Raw genomic sequence first — 20564 nt, forward strand, 5'->3', positions numbered from 1 at the left:
GTGGAGTTGATATATGCCTGCCCATTTTTCTTCACCATGCATGTTCCAAGGCAAAATAATGGAGTATTAATTTGTCATCTTCTTTTCTTTCATCACTTTTATGCCATATACCCAAGAATCAAAGATATATCGGCGGTTCAGATTAGACAATTAATTAAGCTTGCATCATCACTACATGTAGTCAATGAACTTTCTTTTTTCGCACTATGTATTTTGAAAAAAATATAAAGAATTGTAAAAGCGAAAAAAAATTAAAGTAAGAGAATAATGTAAAAGAGACTCTTTCCTATATTATTCAATCTCTTATTTTATTTTCTCTTCGTTTTAACTATTTATTAATATCATTTTTTTAAAACACATTCGATAAAAAAAATGGTCATCTTAATTGAGACGAAAAGACGATTAATATCTAGTTACGGTTCCAAATTTATTGAAATCAAAACGATAGAACCTATATGTTAGATCAGAAGCAACCAGTGGCAGACAAATTTATTTAACAAATCTTTTATTTTTGTGGAATCAACAAAGAGAAACATGGAAGACTATTACAAAAAATCGAAGCTAGTGTGGAATATCTTCTAATAAATTTGTCATCTTTTTTGTTTCATGTCACAATAAATAATTTCAACGATTAAATTCAAATATTAGGACTAAAAATACACAATAAATCCCTTTAAATCAAAAGTCGTTCGTGTTAAATAAGTTTATGCTATTATTAGTTTTTCAATCCAATAATAAAGGTTAAACAAGTTAATTAGATGTTTTCAATCCGCACCTTCTTCCTCTAAACAACTTCTTTTTAAAAGAGATGAATCACCAAATGAGTCTGTATATCACCTAATCACGTCAAATAATACAAAATCACTTTGAATCGGATTTCTAGAAGAAAAATTATTTAAATGAAGATAAGACATTGTAATAATCGGTGTGATTTTCATTGCTATTCTTGGGTGAAACGCAAGGCCTTTGACTAATTTCAAATTTGTATGTCATATATTTATTACAAATAAATATCGCTTGTTTTTTTCGTCGTGGCGTCATCTGTTTGTTATATGCAAAACTATCACTAGGAAATGCCCGAATTCTATATATATGATGTTGGCAATAAATATTATTTTTCAATGAATAAAACTATAATGTATCCAAATATGTATAACAATAGTATCTTATATTAGGTGTATTACATTGGCATTACATATTTTAACTTACTACACTACTTTTGTTTTTCCCTCTCTTAAATATATCAACTATTTACTTTTTAATTTGTCCCTTAATATTATAAATTTTCTACTTCAAATTTTTTTTTCTTCACTGAAATGAAATCATTTTTCATTGTTCATATTTCAATCATTTTCTCTTTCTTATTGTTAAAATTCTAATATCTTGTCCCACATCGGCTTGGTGATAATCCTAGCTTCTCTATATAAGTGTGGATAACCCTCCCCCTTATGAGGCCTTTTAAGGGGTGAGTGGCCCATTTCTAATATGGTATCAGAGCTGGGTCCAAGTCGATGATGGTTTATCTCTTTATCTCTTCTCTTGCCTACCCACGTGATGGAAGTCCGATGTGTCATTCCGGCCCACACGTGAGGGGGCGTGTTAAAATTCGCTTCTCTATATAAGTGTGAGGCCTTTTAAGGGGTGAGTGTCCCATTTCTAATACTTATTTCTCTTACTTTATCAATTATGTATTAATACACATGTCATTTCTGAAATTCATATCTTACAAGTTGCAATTATATTCCTCCAGAACCCCAGTTCATATACTGTAGTTATAGTTGGATGGAGTATATTATTACAAATCTATCATATGTTTGTGGACGAGGAAGTTATAGGGGTATGGAATTTCATACTGATACATACTTTTGTAGAAAAATGTCACGATACCTAGAGGGAATTTCGTTTGATAAAAATAATTCTCTATTAGTCTCAAGCAACGTAGAACCCACTCCTCCAATACGAAGGATTATATACTAGTAGTATAAAATGCATCTATTTTATTAAAAATAAAACGTTTTCTAAAACGTAAATAAAATTTCTATTTTCTTCTCTCTACTTTACTCTCTATTCATCAAGTTACAACACAAATACACAATATAGTATTATTATTATATATAAATATGTACCAAAAAAAGTAAATGTTTCATATTTATAAAGATGAAGTGAGTATAATCTTTTACTAATTTATATATCTGATTTTAAGTATGGATCGTGAATTACTATAGTGTTATTTTACATTTAAATTACTCCCTCCCCGTCCCATATTTGAAGTCACTTATTGTTATGGCTCGTGTTTTAAGAAAGAGTTGAAGTGTGTAATAAATGAAGTGAGATGGTGGAGTTGGTTGAAGGTAGGTCCCTTTTGACTTTTGATTTTTTTTTTTTTTTTTTAATGTAGATAATGACATTTTTATGTAATTTTGATGAAGAATGAGGTAAAATTGTATGACTAAATATGAAATTTTTTGAAAATGACTCTTAAACTGTGACGGACTTTTATAGCAAAAAGTGACTCTTAGTCTGAGACGGAAGGAGTAGATTTTTTTAAACAAGAATAGATTTTTATAATTAAAATCTATTATGTCCTGGTTGGAATGCGCCATATGGAGTGGCGTGTGGCTCGCCAACTCGAGCCCTCCATCTCCACCAAGCGATGTCCACCGCGACGAGATGAGACCGAGCTGGTGGTGAGCACCGCTGCAGATGCTCTTAGGTCTCTTTTTCAAATAAAAAAATCTCTATACGTAATCCATCACGTCATATAAAACGCGCGCGTCGTGTATAGCAAGTATCTAACCAGTGAAGCCACTCTATATAAAGAGCTGCCGCCATAGCCAAATTGAAAGCATAAAAATGGAGCTCGGATTTCAATCACTGGCTGCTGCCACTTTAGCATTCGCGGCGTTGATTTACACTTGGAAGATACTGAATTGGGCATACATCAAGCCGAAGAAGCTGGAGAAAGCCCTCAGGAAGCAGGGGCTAAGGGGAAATCCATACAAATTGGTGTATGGCGATTTCAAGGAGATTATGCAGACCATCATCGAAGCTAGATCTTCCCCCATCAATCTCCACGACGATATCAAGCCTAGAGTCCAAGGATTTTTCCTCAATACCATTCAAAAATACGGTAATTTTTTGAATTTTTGCTTCTCTTTTAGTTGAATTTACTGTGATTGGGCGTTCTCTCTCTGATTTAGCAAATTAGGTTTTGTTTTTGTTGCCGATTTCCTAATCGTTTAGTCGAATTGAGCTATAATCGAATGATTTCATATGATCTAAATGTTTGATTGATTATGATTTTGGTGAAATCTGATTTGGTTGGTTCCGATTGATAAAAAATTGCAGGAAATGAGTGCTTCTTTTGGCTAGGGGCGAAGCCGTCGGTTATTTTATCGGATCCTGAGCTAGTGAAGGAGGTGATGAACAAGAGTTATTTATACCTAAAGCCAGAGAATAGGAATCCATTAACAAAGCTGCTTGCACAAGGAGTTGTCAGCCAGGAAAAGGAGAAATGGGCTAAACACAGGAAGATCATCAATCCTGCTTTCCATATTGAAAAACTCAAGGTTGTTATCATCATCATCATCATCATCATTTAATGTATAGTTTATGGTGGGATCATGATATGGTGTGGCTAACTGTGATTGATTGTTGGTGCAGCTTATGATTCCAGCTTTTCAGTTGAGCTGTGAAGAAGTCTTGACCAAATGGGAGGAGAAGGCCGTCTCCGGTGGTGAGGTGGACGTGTGGCCGGATTTGCAGAGCTTAACGAGCGATGCGATTTCAAGGACTGCGTTCGGGAGCAGCTACCAAGAAGGTAGAAGGATTTTCCAGATTCAGAAGGAGCAGGCAGAGTACGTGATGCAAGCTTCGCGGTCATTATACATCCCGGGATGGAGGTAACATTACAAATTTGATCATACTAATTTGAGTGATCTTGTGTTTGTTGATCATACTGGTTTAGTCATGAGTTTGTTGATGATGTGTAGATTTGTTCCCACCAAGAAGAATAGGAGAATGAAGGAGACTGAGAGAGAAGTCCAGTCGATGATCCGGGATCTCATCAGCAGAAGGATCAAGTCGATGAAAACAGAGGAGGCCGGGAGCCGGGACGACCTTCTTGGGATATTGCTGGAGTCCAACTTTCAAGAAATTGAGGAGGGTGGCAACAGGAGCTACGGATTGACCATAGCCGAGGTAGTCGAGGAGTGCAAGCTCTTCTACTTCGCAGGGCAGGAGACGACCTCCGCTTGGCTCGTGTGGGTGATGGTGATGCTGAGCATACATCCCGAATGGCAGGCCAAAGCCCGGGAAGAGGTTTTGCAAGTCTTTGGTGACAGGAAACCGGATTTTGCTGGCCTGAGTCAACTCAAGATTGTAAGTATATAAAGTAACACTAGTCGTTTTATTCATGAAATTTGATCAAATTCTGGTTAACGAGTCAAGTTTATGTAATGCAGTACTAATTTGGCTACTCTTTTTATGGCAGGTGACCATGATTCTGTACGAGGTTTTGAGGTTTTACCCGCCGATAGTGGCACTGGGCCGGAGAGTGAGCGAGGAGACGAAGTTGGGGAAGATGGTGCTGCCGGCTGGGGTGCAGATATCGCTTCCGATCCTGCTATTGCATCACGACAGGGGGATATGGGGGGACGACGCGGGGGAATTCAACCCCGAGAGGTTCAGTGAGGGAGTGGCGAAGGCGCAGAAGGGGGGGCAGGGGGTGTTCTTCCCGTTCGGGTGGGGGCCGCGCATATGCGTGGGGCAAGTGTTTGCGATGCTGGAGGCGAAGACAGCGGTGGCGATGATTCTGCAGCACTTCTCGTTCGAGCTTTCGCCTTCGTATACGCATGCTCCTTTCACCATTGTTACTACTCAGCCACAGCATGGAGCTCACCTTATCTTGCGCAAGATCTAGCTTCTTTTGTTCATAAATCTTAGGTTTTTCACTGTTTATGTGAAACAGAAATAAGAGGTCTTTCGACAACTTTGGCATAAACTCAAAGTTCGTTGGGTCAGGCTGCAGTGTAAGGAAATCGTCACAAGTAAATAACGAAAATAAAAGAGAAACAAATGAATTGTTTATCTAGTACTAGTAATTTTTTTAAAAAAATCATGCAAAACATATATATTAAGAATATACAAATCAATAACAATTTTTTTTTTAATTTTGTAAATTTTGAATTATATTAAAATAATAGTAATTCAGTTGAGTGGTTAAGTACGTGTCTAGTTATCTATCTCAGGTTTTGTCAATATCTTTTAAGATATTGACGTCTAATATTAATTTTCTAAAAAATTTATTTTTTTTGTGAATTAAACTTGGCATGTAATATTACAAATTTAAATACTAGTTACTAAATTTTTTCCATCAGCAACAAAATACGGTTATATTTCATTTGTTATTACGTCACATATTACTACTGGAAAATAATAGTGATGTGCTTGCAAAGTCCCTAGAAGTTATATATAGTTATCCATTTCATTTTAATGTGGTTGGATTTTCTTGTCGATGGACAGAATTTAATAATTATTTTAATTTATAATATTATATGTTAAGTTCAAAGTTCATAAAAATAACTATTTTTAAAAATTTATGTGATATTAGATGTTAATATTTTTTTCTAATTAATAAAGTTACATGCCCTGCAATTTTTATGATAATGTAAACACACGTTCCAATGGAATTGCACTTGTATTCTTTTTTAGAGACGTACCACCTAAATTATAATACTACTATTATCTTAGTATGAGTAATATTTTAGAGCAAAATATAATACTCCAATTATTCTTTTTTTCACCCATCTGTTTCTTTTTTCTCACTAATTATCTTGCGCTCAAAACAAATGCGAGGAGGAAATACATCTTTTTATGGACTTCTTAATTTATGCATTTTAATTATAAAGCTTATCACAAAACAATTATGTTTCCATCCTTATCACCTTATGACATGATGAGTATCTGCCTCTTAATGCAGAATTCCAAACTTCTACTGTGCTATTATTGGCAACTTCTTTCATGACAAAAATATAAAATAAAATAGCTTCAATGTGTGTTAATCTAATGGTAAAAGGTTAATAGTACTCGTAAAAAAGACTTTCTTCCATGCTATTGACAAGAGAACTTTATTTAACTAATCCAAATCTTTTTCATGAATAAATGAATTACATCTTAAAATGTCATTATCATGTTACTCCCTCCGTCCCTTAAAATTTATTACCTATTTTCTTTTTTTCATCCCTAAAAATTTGTCACCTTTCACTTTTACCATTTTTAGTAGTGGATCATACATTCCACTAACTCATTGACCCTCACATTTTATTATAAAACTAATACTGCCTCCGTTCACGAATAAAAGTCTCATTTTTCCATTTTAGTCCGAATAGAAGTCCCGGTTCACTTTTATCATAAATGGTAGAGTCTCACCTTCACCTAACTCATTTCACTTACATTTCATTTAAAACTAATATATACAAGTGAGACCACTATTCCACTAGCTTTTTTCCATCCACTTCTCTTAATATTTCTTAAAACCTGTGCTACCAAGGAATGAGACTCTTAATGGCGGACGGAGGGAGTATATAAAAGTAGGACCCACATGCTACCAACTTTTTCAACCCACTCTCTATTACATTTCTTAAAATTCGTGCTGAGTCAAATAGCGACGAATTATTAGAGACGAAAGGGAGTAAAAAAATCAAAGGTTGAAATGACTGGTGACTGAGTGAGGCTTTCTCTTCAGCCTTCACCATGCATGTTCGAGGAAACTCTTATCCTCATCAAAATCTCATCTTGATCTTCTTTTGCTTCATCACTTTCAATCTTCTATATAAAGAGCTGCCGCCATAGCCAAAGGGAGGCATAACAATGGAGCTCCGATTTCAAACACTGGCTGCTGCTGCTACGTTAGCATTCGTGGCGTTGATATACACTTGGAAATTACTGAATTGGGCATACATCAAGCCTAAAAAGTTGGAGAAAGCCCTCAGGAAGCAGGGGCTAAAGGGTAATCCTTACAAATTGATGTATGGCGACTTGAAGGAGCTTATGCAGTCGATCATCGAAGCTAGGTCTTCCCCAATTGATCTCCACGATGATATCAAGCCCAGACTCCAATCATTTTTCCTCAATATCCTTCAAAAATACGGTATTGTTTCTGAATTTTTGCTGAATGCCAAATTAGGTTTTGTTTTTTCCCCAATTTTGCTAATCGTTTAGTTAATTTGAGTTATAGTCGAATGATTCGATGTTTCCTTATGAATTACGATCTAACCTCGCACAAAATTGTTTGATTCTGCTGTGATTTAATTGAATGGATACAAAAGGTAAAATCTGATTTGGTTGGTTTTGATTCATAAAAATTGCAGGAAATGAGTGTTTCTTTTGGCTAGGGACGATACCCTCAGTTGTGTTGATGGATCCTGAGCTAATTAAGGAGGTGCTCAACAAGAGTTATGTATACCTAAAGCAAGAAAGCCGGAATCCACTAGCAAAGGTGCTTGCACAAGGAGTTCTCAGCGAAGAAAAAGATAAATGGGCCAAACACAGGAAGATCATCAATCCTGCTTTCCATGTTGAAAAACTCAAGGTTATCATCATCATCATGATCATCCACTGCATAATTCATGTGATGTGGTGTAGTTAAGTGTGATTGATTGTTGTTGGTGCAGCTAATGATCCCAGCTTTTCATTTGAGCTGTGAAGAAGTGTTGACCAAATGGGAGGAGAAGGCCGTCTCCGGTGGTGAGGTGGACATATGGCCGGATTTGCAGAGCTTAACGAGCGATGCCATTTCAAGAACTGCGTTTGGGAGCAGCTACCGAGAAGGTAGAAGGATATTCCAGCTCCAGAAAGAGCAGGCAGAGTTTGTGATGCAAGCTTCGCGGTCTTTATATATCCCGGGATGGAGGTACTAATATAAACTATTTTGCCATGTATTTGTTGATGATGTGCAGATTTGTTAATTGTTGATGATGTGTAGATTTGTTCCCACCAAGAAGAATAGGAGAATAAAGGAGACTGATAGAGAAATCCAGTCGATGATCCGGGATCTCATCAGCAGAAGGATCAAGTCGATGAAAACAGAGGAAGCCGGGAGCCGGGACGACCTTCTTGGGATATTGCTGGAGTCCAACTTTCAAGAAATTGAAGAGGGTGGCAACGGGAGCTACGGATTGAGCATAGCCGAGATAGTCGAGGAGTGCAAGCTCTTCTACTTTGCAGGGCAGGAGACCACCTCCTCGTGGCTCGTGTGGGTGATGGTGATGCTGAGCGTTCATCCCGACTGGCAGGCCAAAGCCCGGGAAGAGGTTTTGCACGTCTTTGGTGGCAGGAAACCGGACTTTGCTGGCTTGAATCACCTCAAGATTGTAAGAATATGGGATTATAGTCGTTGAAATCATGAAGTTTGATCAAATTATGCCAGTCTCTTAGTAACGGAAATCAACTTAAATAGATGGAACCTATAGTATTTGGTTGGTCTCCCTTTTACGTTTGAGGCCTAGCGGTAGAGTCTACAGGTTAATGTCTATGGCTAAAGGTCTGATGTTCGAGTATAGTTTCTGTTTTCCTAATTTTGTTGCTCTTTATGGTAGGTGACCATGATTCTGTACGAGGTTTTGAGGCTTTACCCGCCTGTAGTGGCACTGGGGCGGAGAGTGAGCGAGGAGACGAAGTTGGGCAAGATGAGGCTGCCGGCTGGGGTGCAGATATCGCTTCCGATCCTGATATTGCATCACGACCGGAGGATATGGGGGGACGACGCTTTGGAGTTCAATCCGGAGAGGTTCAGTGAAGGAGTGGCGAAGGCGCAGAAGGGGGGGCAGGGGATATTCTTCCCGTTCGGGTGGGGGCCGCGCATATGCGTGGGGCAAGTGTTTGCGATGCTGGAGGCGAAGACAGTGGTGGCGATGATTCTGCAGCGCTTCTCGTTCGAGCTTTCGCCTTCGTACACGCATGCTCCTTGCACCGTTGTTACCACTCAGCCTCAGCATGGAGCTCACCTTATCCTTCGCAAAATCTAGCTTTCTTTATTTTCTTTTTGTTGATATATCTCATGCAATTTAAACTTTGATGATATATAGTTTGAATTTTTTACTTTTCGTCATTATATCTTCATCAATTAATTAATAATAATTTAAATTCTACCAAAAATTAATGATTTAAATGAAAATTGTTAGTATTAAAATTTTAATTTTATGGAATAACTGAGTAATGTGCAAAAATTATGATTTAATTAGCTATTTTTGTAAGTCACGGGATTGACTAAAAATTAATTGAAAATTGTAATTTAAATGACCATTGTTTTTTTCTCATAACCAGTCAATGGAAGCAGTGTACCAAGCAAGTATCCAGACTCTTACAAAATATTATGTTAATATTGAGTTTTATCTGTTTTATACTCTTATGGTAGAAATGGACATGACTATGTGAAAAAAAATGGAAGTGTTACTGAAAATGAAATTTAAATTCATACTTTACTAATGCCCTTACGTGTCGCTCTGAATGTGTTTCTCTTTGCTAGTATTATTTTATTTGACTTACTACATTCACATAAAAATGTGTATTTTTCAAGTTGCCATTTATATTTATGTTTGACTACTATTGTTTTCGTTTTCTTGTTATTGGAATTATTACATTCATCCAAAAATGCGTACTTTTCTAAGAGCTATTTATTACGAGAGCATCCACAGTCCTAGTCCGGATTCAGGTCCCAAGTTCCATTCATGTCATCATTTTTCTAAATTTCAATTTTAGACCACAACTCTTCTAACCATGCAGGCCCCATCCAGGCCCTATCCTGATCACAACTATTAAATTGCATTAATTATAATTTACAACTTTTTTACACGTGAAATAAAAAAACGTCGAACAATTTAAAACACGGAAAAGTAGTTCTTCATTCGGAAATTGAAAATTACAACATAGAAATTTAAAAATACAAAAAAAAAACATTAAAACTAATGTCAATGCTGAAAAACGTTGATGCGTGTCCAAATTTCTTCAATTAGATCCGCTTGGAAGCGAGTTTGTGCTTCTTCTTGGCGCATCGCAGCTGAACGAGCCATGACATTGCACATGTTAGGAGGAACACCCTGCATGGGCGGGTCGGTGATAACCTAATTTTTTGCCTTTTGCTAATTAATTTTTTACATTTATAAAAATGCCTACTTTTCCGATAGCCATTTTGGCTTTGATTTGACTGGCCTTTGATGCAAAATTCACAACTTGTACTAAAAATCAGGAAATAGCTAGTAGTAGTAAGATAGTTTTGTTTTTGGTAATTGACGAGCAATTTTTTTTTAACAAATCTGTTTCTCAATTTTTTTGTTAAATACTATCTATCCCACAAAATTTATCATCATTTGATTCGGTACGAATTTTAAGAAATATAATGAAAAGTAGGTTGAAAAAGTTAGTAGAATGTGATCCTACTTTTATACTCCATATTAGTGTTATAATAAAATGTGAACATGAATGAGTTAGTGGAACGTGAAATTTATAATAAAAAATTGTAACATCCCAAAAATGACCCTAGACCAAATGCGCTATTATAATTAGAAAATTGAGGATTTATGTTTTGGACAAATAAATTGACATCACAAATTGCAATAATAATACTAATACTCCAAAATATACCTAGATAGAATATACTTTTACAAATATGCCAAATTTGTAGGATTAATCCGATTTGGTAATGATTGTTAAATTAGATACATTAGCTATTTCTCATGGACATATTTTTCAATCGTTTAAATAAAAGTGCCGTTTCTTTTTATATAGGAGATAAAAAGTTTCCCTTAAATGGGATATATAGTAGAAGATTGAAGAAAAATTTAGAATAATTATTATAATGCTATTTGTCCATTTTTGGAGAGGAATACATGCAATATAATATTAAGTGAGACCATTTTAGCATAGGGAGAGAGATATGTTATCTCTATCACAAAAGGGGGAGCTCTCTGGCCACAAAATACCATCGGTCTCTATCTCTTTAAGTTACCATGTGTACTTCAAGCTCTACTCCATTTATGTCGGATTAAACCGTTCAATTGCAAGTCCTTTGGTATTACTTTGTGGTAACTCGTTAACTTTAGTCTATTTTTATAGTATGGAAATTCTTATATCATTAAGTTCGTATCCTCCATTTTTAGCACTTATATCATTAAGTTCATACGCTTTTGATGAATATGTAATCCGGAAGGAATTTTAAGCATGTTTTGAGTACTAATTCCAAAGTTATAAAGTTCCAAAGGGATGAACATAAATAGACTAAAAGTTGAGATGGGGATACACGTATTTTTTATGATTTAAATTCACTATAGAAGTATGCTTTAGAATATGTATGTATGGATATAATACTGAGAATTTAGTTAGTCCATTTCAGAGCACATGATGCACATTTTTCAAGAGAATTCAATATAATAAACACATTTTTAGGAATGAAATTACTGGTTACAATTTATATAGTATGCAAACAAAATATAAAGAAAAGTACGATATGTTTAGAAATATGAATGTTTTCTGTATGGAGTATGGTGGACTTTTTCTTGATGGACTTTTTCTTGTTGATTTATAAGAAATAAAATCCATGATGCTACTTAAGTATATGTGTATAAATGTCTTAAATGATCTTTTTTTTTTTTAGGATATAGTGTAATAAGTTTTTACAAGAGAAAAATGTAAATTATGTGAAATTATTTCACGAATAATTACCAAATTTAGTTTAACATGAACTAATTAATCTTGATGATTTGGTAGTATGTGTATTATAAGTAAATGGTAGAATCCAAGTATTGGTTGTCAATGAGGCTTGGTACAAGTGAATATAAGTGACAATTGGATTTGATAAGTTAAACAATTTAGGTTATGTAATAATCAATCAATAATTTAATGAAAGATTATACAACTGGGAAAAAAAATGTGGAACTACTATCAAGGGTGTTACAAAAATGATAAATGTAAAAGGTGACAAATTTTGTGGGTCTGACGAAAATGAAAAATGATAAATATTCCGGAACGAAGGGAGTATTATTTTATAAAATGTGAAACATATTAGAAAAATGTCAACATATTTGAAAGAAAAAATGGATGCATATTGAAAAAAATCAAACTTAGTGTAGAGTGTGGAGTTGATATATGCTAGCCCATTATTCTTCACCATGCATGTTTTGCATGTTCCAAGGCAATTATTAGTATTATCTTCAACAATTTGTCATCATTTGTTTCATTACTTTCATGCCATATACACAAGAGTCAAGACATATTGGCGGTTCATAATAGATAGTTAACCTTCCATCACAAATTTAAATTTACTAAAAAGAAAAATCTATGTTATTTCTATAAAAAATTTCAAATTTAACCACACATCACGACATGCAGTTGATAAACCGCCATGTCAAAAGATAAATGAGGATTTACTGAAATCGGATGCCAGCTTTGACTAATTTCAATTGTGTTATTAAACTCATATCACTTCTAAAGTTTATATACTACTCCCTCCATCCCGCTTTATCAGTTATATTGACTTTTCTGCCCTATTTTTATAAAAATGATAAAAAAATATAGTTAAATAGAAAAAATGGTAAATTAAGAGAGAGAATAATATAGAAAAGAGTCTTATCTACATTATTGTCTTTCTTATTTTACAATTTATTCACTTTAACTAATTTTTTTTATCATTTTTACAAAATGAGGGCAGAAAAGTCAATGGGACTGCTAAAGCGGGACGGAGGGAATATTATTATGGTCGGAGGGAATATATTGTTAAAATCTATCGTATGTTGACGAAGGGTATATAGGAGTATGGAACTCATAATGATAGATACCTAGAGTTAATTTCATAAGATAAAAATAATTTGCTTTCAGTCTCAGGCGATGCAAAATTTACTCCTCCAGTATAAATTATATATGGAGTAGTATAAAATAATCTTTTACTAATTATGTATCTGGGGGCATGTTAGGGTGCTACCACCCCTTAAAATAACACCATACCACAATTCCTAGCCAATCATTTGTACACGTGGACGAATAATAAGCTGCCACGTGGCAAAAAATAAAAAAAATCTAGAAAAAGACGGTCAGCAATTTGCTGGTCTTTATCCAGCAATATTTCTTGTCCAGCAATATCCGACACACTGTACAACAATCTATAGATTGTTGTGTAGTGTTTGTAATATTGCTGTGTAGCGTTTATAATATTGTTGTATAAGCGGTGTCACGATGTCATTTTAAGAAGGGTTGTCATTTTAACACAAACCTATGTATCCGACTTTAATTATAAAATTATATTTTTATTTATTTTAGAAATAGATTTTATATGCGCAATGTCGGCCCGCGAACTCGAGCCCTTCATCTCCACCAAGCGATGTCCAGCACAACGAGACACCTGCAACAGTGTCTCAGCATCACCTCGACAAGACGAGATCGAGCCGGTGGTGAGCACTTAGGTTTCCTTTTTAGATCGAAAAACTCTATTAAAATCTACGTTCGAGCTGCCAGCAAGCCCACATTCCATTTCCATTTTCCGTCCATCATCCAATTTCAGCAACTACCTCCACATTATCTTTGACTGTCAACGCCAACAGCGATCTTCTTCACTATATCCGAACCTCTTTATACGTAATTCATCACGTCATATTATGTGTACATTGTTCGTGTAGTGCAAGTATCTAATCTGTATAAAGAGCTGCTGCCATAGCCAAATGAAAGCATGAAAATGGAGCTCGGATTTCAATCACGGGCTGCTGCCACTTTAGCATTTGCGGCGTTGATTTACACTTGGAAGGTACTGAATTGGGCATACATGAAGCCGAAGAAGCTGGAGAAAGCCCTCAGGAAGCAGGGGCTAAGGGGAAATCCTTACAAATTGGTGTATGGCGACTTCAAGGAGATTATGCACACCATCATCGAAGCTAGATCTTCCCCCATCAATCTCGACGACGATATCAAGCCTAGAGTCCAAGGATTTTTCCTCAATACCATTCAAAAATACGGCAATTTTCAGAATTTCTGCTTTTTTTTAGTTGAATTTATCAAAAGTGTGAGAAGTGTTACTGTGATTGGGCGTCTCTCTGATTTACAAAATTAGGTTTTGTTTGTTTGTCCAATTTCTAATCGAATGATTCAGTGATTCCGTATGATCTAATTGTTTGATTGATTATGATTTGGTGAAACCTAAATTGGTGAATTCTGATTTGCTTGGTTTTGGTTCATGAAAAATTGCAGGAAATGGGTGTTTCTTTTGGCTAGGGGCGAAGCCGTCGGTTATTTTAACGGATCCTGAGCTGGTGAAGGAGGTGATGAACAAGAGTTATCTATACCTAAAGCCAGAGAATAGGAATCCACTAACAAAGCTGCTTGCACAAGGAGTTGTCAGCCATGAAAAGGAGAAATGGGCTAAACACAGGAAGATCATCAATCCTGCTTTCCATATTGAAAAACTCAAGGTTATCATCATCATCATCTGATCTACTGGTGGGATCATGCTATGGTGTAGCTAACTGTGATTGATTGTTGGTGCAGCTTATGATCCCAGCTTTTCAGTTGAGCTGTGAAGAGGTCTTGACCAAATGGGAGGAGAAGGCCATCTCCGGAGGTGAGGTGGACGTATGGCCGGATTTGCAGAGCTTAACGAGTGATGCAATTTCAAGGACTGCGTTCGGGAGCAGCTACCAAGAAGGTAGAAGGATTTTCCAGATTCAGAAGGAGCAGGCAGAGTACGTGGTGCAAGCTTCGCGGTCTTTATATATCCCGGGATGGAGGTACCAATACAAATTTGATCATGATCATACTAATTTTGTCACGTTTTTGATGATGATGTGTAGATTTGATAAGTATATATGTCTGTTGATGATGTGTAGATTTGTTCCCACCAAGAAGAATAGGAGAATGAAGGAGACTGAGAGAGAAGTCCAGTCGATGATCCGGGATCTCATCAGCAGAAGGATCAAGTCGATGAAAACAGAGGAAGCTGGGAGCCGGGACGACCTTCTTGGGATATTGCTGGAGTCCAACTTTCAAGAAATTGAAGAGGGTGGCAACGGGAGCTATGGATTGAGCATAGCCGAGGTGGTCGAGGAGTGCAAGCTCTTCTACTTAGCAGGGCAGGAGACGACCTCTGCTTGGCTCGTGTGGGTGATGGTGATGCTGAGCATACATCCCGACTGGCAGGCCAAAGCCCGGGAAGAGGTTTTGCAAGTCTTTGGTGGCAGGAAACCAGACTTTGCTGGCTTGAGTCACCTCAAGATTGTAAGAATATAAAACAACAATAGTCGTTTTAATCATGAAATTTGATCAAATTCTGGTTAATGAGTCAAGTTTATGTAATACAGTACAAATTTGGTTACTCTTTTTATGGCAGGTGACCATGATTCTGTACGAGGTTTTGAGGTTTTACCCGCCGATAGTGGCATTGGGGCGGAGAGTGAGCGAGGAGACGAAGTTGGGGAAGATGGTGCTGCCGGCTGGGGTGCAGATATCGCTTCCGATCCTGATATTGCATCACGACCAGAAGATATGGGGGGATGACGCGTTGGAGTTCAATCCGGAGAGGTTCAGTGAGGGAGTGGCGAAGGCGCAGAAGGGGGGGCAGGGGATATTCTTCCCGTTCGGGTGGGGGCCGCGCATATGCGTGGGGCAAGTGTTTGCGATGCTGGAGGCGAAGACAGCGGTGGCGATGATTCTGCAGCGTTTCTCGTTCGAGCTTTCGCCTTCGTACACGCATGCTCCTTGCACCGTTGTTACCACTCAGCCTCAGCATGGAGCTCACCTTATCCTTCGCAAAATCTAGCTTTCTTTTATAGTCTTTTTGTTGATAAAGATTAGTTTTACTCTGTGTAAGTAAGAAATAAAGAGGGTTTCTCACAACTTGAGCATTATTTTTCAAAAATATAATTGCACTTTTTTGCTAATTAAAGTAAAAGTTGTTTTCTAAAATTTTCTAAGTTGGACTGAATTTTCACAACATATCTCATGCATTTATAATTTTTTTACTTTTCGTCATTATATCTTCATCGATTAATTAATAATAATCAAAATCTACCAAAAATTTATCCTCAAGTTAATCAAAAATCAATTATTTAAATGTTAAGTTTTATTAAAATTTTAATTTTATGGGATAATAAAGTAATGTGCAATTATGATTTAATTAATATATTTTTTTATAAGTTATGAGATTGACGAGAAATCAACCAAAAATTGTGATTTAAATGATACTCTATTTTCGGATAAAATATACTCACGAGCAGTCGATGGAACTAGTGCACCAAGTATCCATACTCCTATAAAATATTTAAATCAATTAAAACATGACTAGAATAGACCACAAAATATTACTCTCTCTGTCCCAAAAGAATATACACTTTAAGTTCGGCATGAATTTTAATGCAAAATTGATAAAATAAAAAAAAAAGTAGACAAACTAAGTAATTACAATATTGTTAGTGGAGAATCAGTTTTATCTAAATAGAGATAAAAGAGTTTATAAAATAAAAAATACAAATTTTTATGGGACGGACTAAAAAGAAAAGAATGCATATTTCGTAGGACGGAGAGAGTAGTACGTAAATATTGAGTTTATCAGTTTTATCATGTTATGGTGGAAATGAGACTTGACTACGTGAGAAAAATGGAAGTGTGGCTAGAAATGAAACTTACGTGTCGCTCTGTATGTGTTTTCTTTGTTATTATTTGACTTTCAACATTTACACAAATTTTCCCATAGTCATTTATATCTTTGTTTGACTAATATTGTACTCTCTCCGTCCGCGAATAAGAGTTCCATTTTTTTATTTTGGTCCGTCTGCAAATAGGAGTCTCAGTTCATAATTACCATAAATGGTAAAGAGACCTCATATTCCACTAACTCATTCCACTCACATATCATTTAAAACTAATATATACAAGTGGGACTCATATTCCACTAACTTTCTTCCACCCACTTTTCTTAACATTTATTAAAACCTGTGCCGGAATGGAATGAGACTCCTATTCGAGGATGGAGGGAGTATTCGTTATTATTGGAATTATTTCGAAGAGCTATTTTATCTCTGATTTAACTGATTTACTAAACAACACTAAATAACACCATGCATCTACAATCATATTACGTAAATCGTTCACCCACTATGTTATTAATGTGCCTTATAGCATTTTTTTAAGATAAAAGAATTAAATTATTATGTTTTAAAGAAGAAAGAAAAGCAAAGAAGAAATAAAAATACTCCTACAAAATAGAAAAAACACAACATAATTGAAAACAACAACAAAAAAAAAAAAGTGAATGACTCGGGCTTTGAACTACACACACCACTAGCTAGGTTTTATAAAACACATTTACTAGATTCAATATTTTTATTTAATAAGAGTTAAAAGGCCAAAAATGGTCCCTAACATATAACTATTTTACGAATTTGGTCCATAACATTACCTTTTTGATTATTTGGTCCCCCACATATTAACTCTGACCCGAATTGGTCCCAAATTGACGGGATCGTCAATAATAGACGGAGCAGCGGCACCGCCACCGGCTGAAAACCGCCCGCTACTGTCATCGGGCCGCCGCCGCCGCTGCGCCGACTTCGTGAAATAAGTTTCTAGGTTAGAAACTTGTTTCATCCGCCCCCAAATCAAAGCTCCTCAAGGAGGTGACTCCACAACCGTCGTCCTCCCTCCGTCATCACCGCTCCAACGCCACGCCGGCGGTACTCCGATGGTTCAGGTCTCCATCGGCTGAGGTGCATCTCCAATTCGAAGAGATCTTCCCCCAAATCGACCAAATCGGAAATCCCAAATTTCAAACTCTTCAAATCCGCTGCCTTCGTCGCCGGTCACCCTCACTGGACATCACTGCTGCCGCTGCTCCGTCTATTATTGAGGGTCCCGTCAATCTGGGACCAATTCGGATCAGAGTTAATATGTGGGGATCAAATAATAAAAAAGGTAATGTTAGTAACCAAATTCGTAAAACAGTCAAATGTTAGGAACCATTTTTGGCATTAACTCTATTTAACCATAACTGACATTACAAATTTATTTAACAAATTTGTTTCTCCTTTTTCTTGAAAAACTAATTAATTTTAAAAATGTCACCATCTTTGAAAAGAAAAGCATAGTAGTGTGACTGTCCATTTTTCTTCACCATGCATGTTCGAGGAAACTGTTACCTTCATCGATATCTCACTTGTTTTGCTTCATCACTTTCACAAGATTGTGCATTTGTGGAGCTCTATATAAAGAGCTGCCGCCATAGCCAAAGGAAATCATAAAAATGGAGCTCGGATTTCAATCACTAGCTGCTGCCACTTTAGCATTCGTGGCGCTGATTTACACTTGGAAGATACTGAATTGGGCATACATCAAGCCGAAGAAGCTGGAGAAAGCCCTCAGGAAGCAGGGGCTAAGGGGAAATCCTTACAGATTGATGTATGGCGACTTAAAGGAGCTTATGCAGTCGATCATCGAAGCTAAGTCTTCTCCAATTAATCTCCACGATGATATCAAGCCCAGACTCCAATCATTTTTCCTCAATATCCTTCAAAAATACGGTATTGTTTCTGAATTTTTGCTGAATGCCAAATTAGGTTATGTTTTTTCCCCAATTTTGCTAATCGTGTAGTTAATTTGAGTTATAGCCGAATCATTCATTGATTCCGTATGAATTACGATGTAGAAAATTGTTTGATTCTCTGCTGTGGTTTAATTGGATGGATACAAAAGGTAAAATCTGATTTGATTGATTTTGATTCGTGAAAATTGCAGGAAATGAGTGTTTCTTTTGGCTAGGGCCGAATCCCTCAGTTATTTTAATGGATTCTGAGCTAATTAAGGAGGTGTTGAACAAGAGTTATGTATACCTGAAGCCAGAGCTCCCGAATCCATTAATGAAGCTGCTTGCACAAGGAGTTCTCAGTGAAGAAAAAGAGAAATGGGCAAAACACAGGAAGATCATCAATCCTGCTTTCCATATTGATAAACTCAAGGTTGTTATCATCATCATCATCATCTTCTACTGCATAATTCATTGTGGGATCAAGTGTGATTGATTGTTGTTGGTGCAGCTTATGATCCCTGCCTTTAATTTGAGCTGTGAAGAAGTCTTGACTAGATGGGAGGAGAAGGCTGTCTCGGGTGAGGTGGAAGTGTGGCCGGATCTGCAGAGCTTAACGAGCGATGCAATTTCAAGGACTGCGTTCGGGAGCAGCTACCGAGAAGGTAGAAGGATATTCCAGCTTCAGAAAGAGCAGGGAGAGTTCGTGATGCAGGCTTCGCAGTCTGTATATATCCCGGGATGGAGGTGCCGATATAAATTTGATCATGCTGATTTTGTTGATCATGCTGGTTTAGTCATGAGTTTTTTGATGATGTGTAGATTTGTTCCGACCAAGAAGAATAGGAGAATGAAGGAGACGGAGAGAGAAGTCCAGTCGATGATCCGGGGTCTCATCAACAGGAGGATCGAGTCGATGAAAACAGAGGAAGCCAGCAGCCGTGGCGACTTGCTTGGGATATTGCTGGAGTCCAACTTTCAAGAGGGTGGCAACGGGATGAGCATAGCCGAGATAGTCGAGGAGTGCAAGCTCTTCTACTCTGCAGGCCAGGAGACGACCTCCGTGTGGCTCGTGTGGGTGATGGTGATGCTGAGCACACATCCCGACTGGCAGGCCAAAGCCCGGGAAGAGGTCTTGCACGTCTTTGGTGACAGGAAACCGGACTTTGCTGGCTTGAGTCGCCTCAAAATTGTAAGAGTTTAGGATAATAGTCGTTTATATCATGAAATATGATAAAATTCTGGTTAATTTCTAATCTGGTGACTCTTTTTATGGTAGGTGACCATGATTCTGAACGAGGTTCTGAGGTTTTACCCGCCTATACCGGCGATGGCGCGGAGAGTGGGCGAGGAGACGAAGTTGGGCAAGATGAGGCTGCCGGCTGGGGTGCAGATATACCTTCCGGTCCTGATATTGCATCACGACCGGGGGATATGGGGGGACGACGCGGAGGAGTTCAACCCGGAGAGGTTTAGCGAAGGAGTGGCGAAGGCGCAGAAGGGGGGGCAGGGGATATTCTTCCCGTTCGGGTGGGGGCCGCGCATATGCGTGGGGCAAATGTTTGCGATGCTGGAGGCGAAGGCGGCCGTGGCGATGATTCTGCAGCGCTTTTCGTTCGAGCTTTCGCCCTCGTATACGCACGCTCCTTTCACCACTTTTGTTACTACTCAGCCTCAGCATGGAGCTCACCTTATGCTGCACAAGCTCTAGCTTCTTTTACCATCCATTTGTCTGTAAATATATCAGTTTACTGTTTGAGTGGAGTATAGTAATAATAAAATGAAAAGGATAATAGAGGAATGAATTGGCCATATAATTATGAACATGGAAAAATTCTCATTCTCAAATATGTTAGAAAGGGCATTGGTCAAGTTATTTATTATCAATTGTTAAAAAACAATTAAGAAGATGTGAGTTATATTTTGCTAACAATCCCCACTCATAATACATTCAAATATATTGATAAAGAGAGTATATTCATTTAATAGTCTCTACTATTTTAAATATTCTAAA

General features: G+C 37.1%; 4 protein-coding genes across 5 annotated transcripts; all 4 read left to right on the forward strand.

Annotated features, from left to right (window-relative positions):
* Nucleotides 1-2803: 2803 nt before the first annotated feature.
* Nucleotides 2804-5092, forward strand: LOC148926936 (cytochrome P450 72A397-like). The gene is made up of 5 exons (XM_048083325.2): nucleotides 2804-3130; nucleotides 3349-3569; nucleotides 3664-3902; nucleotides 3993-4380; nucleotides 4493-5092. The coding sequence occupies exons 1-5, from the start codon at nucleotides 2854-2856 to the stop codon at nucleotides 4919-4921; spliced, it is 1554 nt and encodes a 517-aa protein (XP_047939282.1). The 5' UTR covers nucleotides 2804-2853; the 3' UTR covers nucleotides 4922-5092.
* A 1625-nt stretch (nucleotides 5093-6717) lies between these two features.
* Nucleotides 6718-9109, forward strand: LOC125186855 (cytochrome P450 72A397-like). Its single transcript, XM_048083324.2, has 5 exons — nucleotides 6718-7150; nucleotides 7371-7591; nucleotides 7674-7912; nucleotides 7985-8372; nucleotides 8598-9109. The coding sequence occupies exons 1-5, from the start codon at nucleotides 6871-6873 to the stop codon at nucleotides 9024-9026; spliced, it is 1557 nt and encodes a 518-aa protein (XP_047939281.1). The 5' UTR covers nucleotides 6718-6870; the 3' UTR covers nucleotides 9027-9109.
* A 4421-nt stretch (nucleotides 9110-13530) lies between these two features.
* On the forward strand, nucleotides 13531-15868 carry LOC125188232 (cytochrome P450 72A397-like). Its single transcript, XM_089059491.1, has 5 exons — nucleotides 13531-13998; nucleotides 14228-14450; nucleotides 14527-14765; nucleotides 14865-15252; nucleotides 15365-15868. Exons 1-5 carry the CDS (start codon nucleotides 13715-13717, stop codon nucleotides 15791-15793), a joined length of 1563 nt encoding a protein of 520 aa, XP_088915617.1. The 5' UTR covers nucleotides 13531-13714; the 3' UTR covers nucleotides 15794-15868.
* Nucleotides 15869-18084: 2216 nt separating this feature from the next.
* Nucleotides 18085-20367, forward strand: LOC125187170 (cytochrome P450 72A397-like). 2 transcript variants are annotated; one of them, XM_048083700.2, is made up of 5 exons: nucleotides 18086-18548; nucleotides 18763-18983; nucleotides 19062-19297; nucleotides 19373-19742; nucleotides 19830-20367. In XM_048083700.2, the coding sequence occupies exons 1-5, from the start codon at nucleotides 18272-18274 to the stop codon at nucleotides 20259-20261; spliced, it is 1536 nt and encodes a 511-aa protein (XP_047939657.1). In that variant the 5' UTR covers nucleotides 18086-18271; the 3' UTR covers nucleotides 20262-20367. The 2 variants fall into 2 exon arrangements, with proteins under 2 accessions (XP_088915820.1, XP_047939657.1); XM_089059694.1 differs by having other exon boundaries at nucleotides 18085-18548; nucleotides 19062-19742.
* The last annotated feature ends 197 nt before the right edge of the window (nucleotides 20368-20564 follow it).

This window comes from Salvia hispanica, chromosome 5, assembly GCF_029641045.1.
Source record: "Salvia hispanica isolate PSC_SH4W2 chromosome 5, Shi_PSC_v1, whole genome shotgun sequence".
Classification (NCBI taxonomy): domain Eukaryota; kingdom Viridiplantae; phylum Streptophyta; class Magnoliopsida; order Lamiales; family Lamiaceae; genus Salvia; species Salvia hispanica.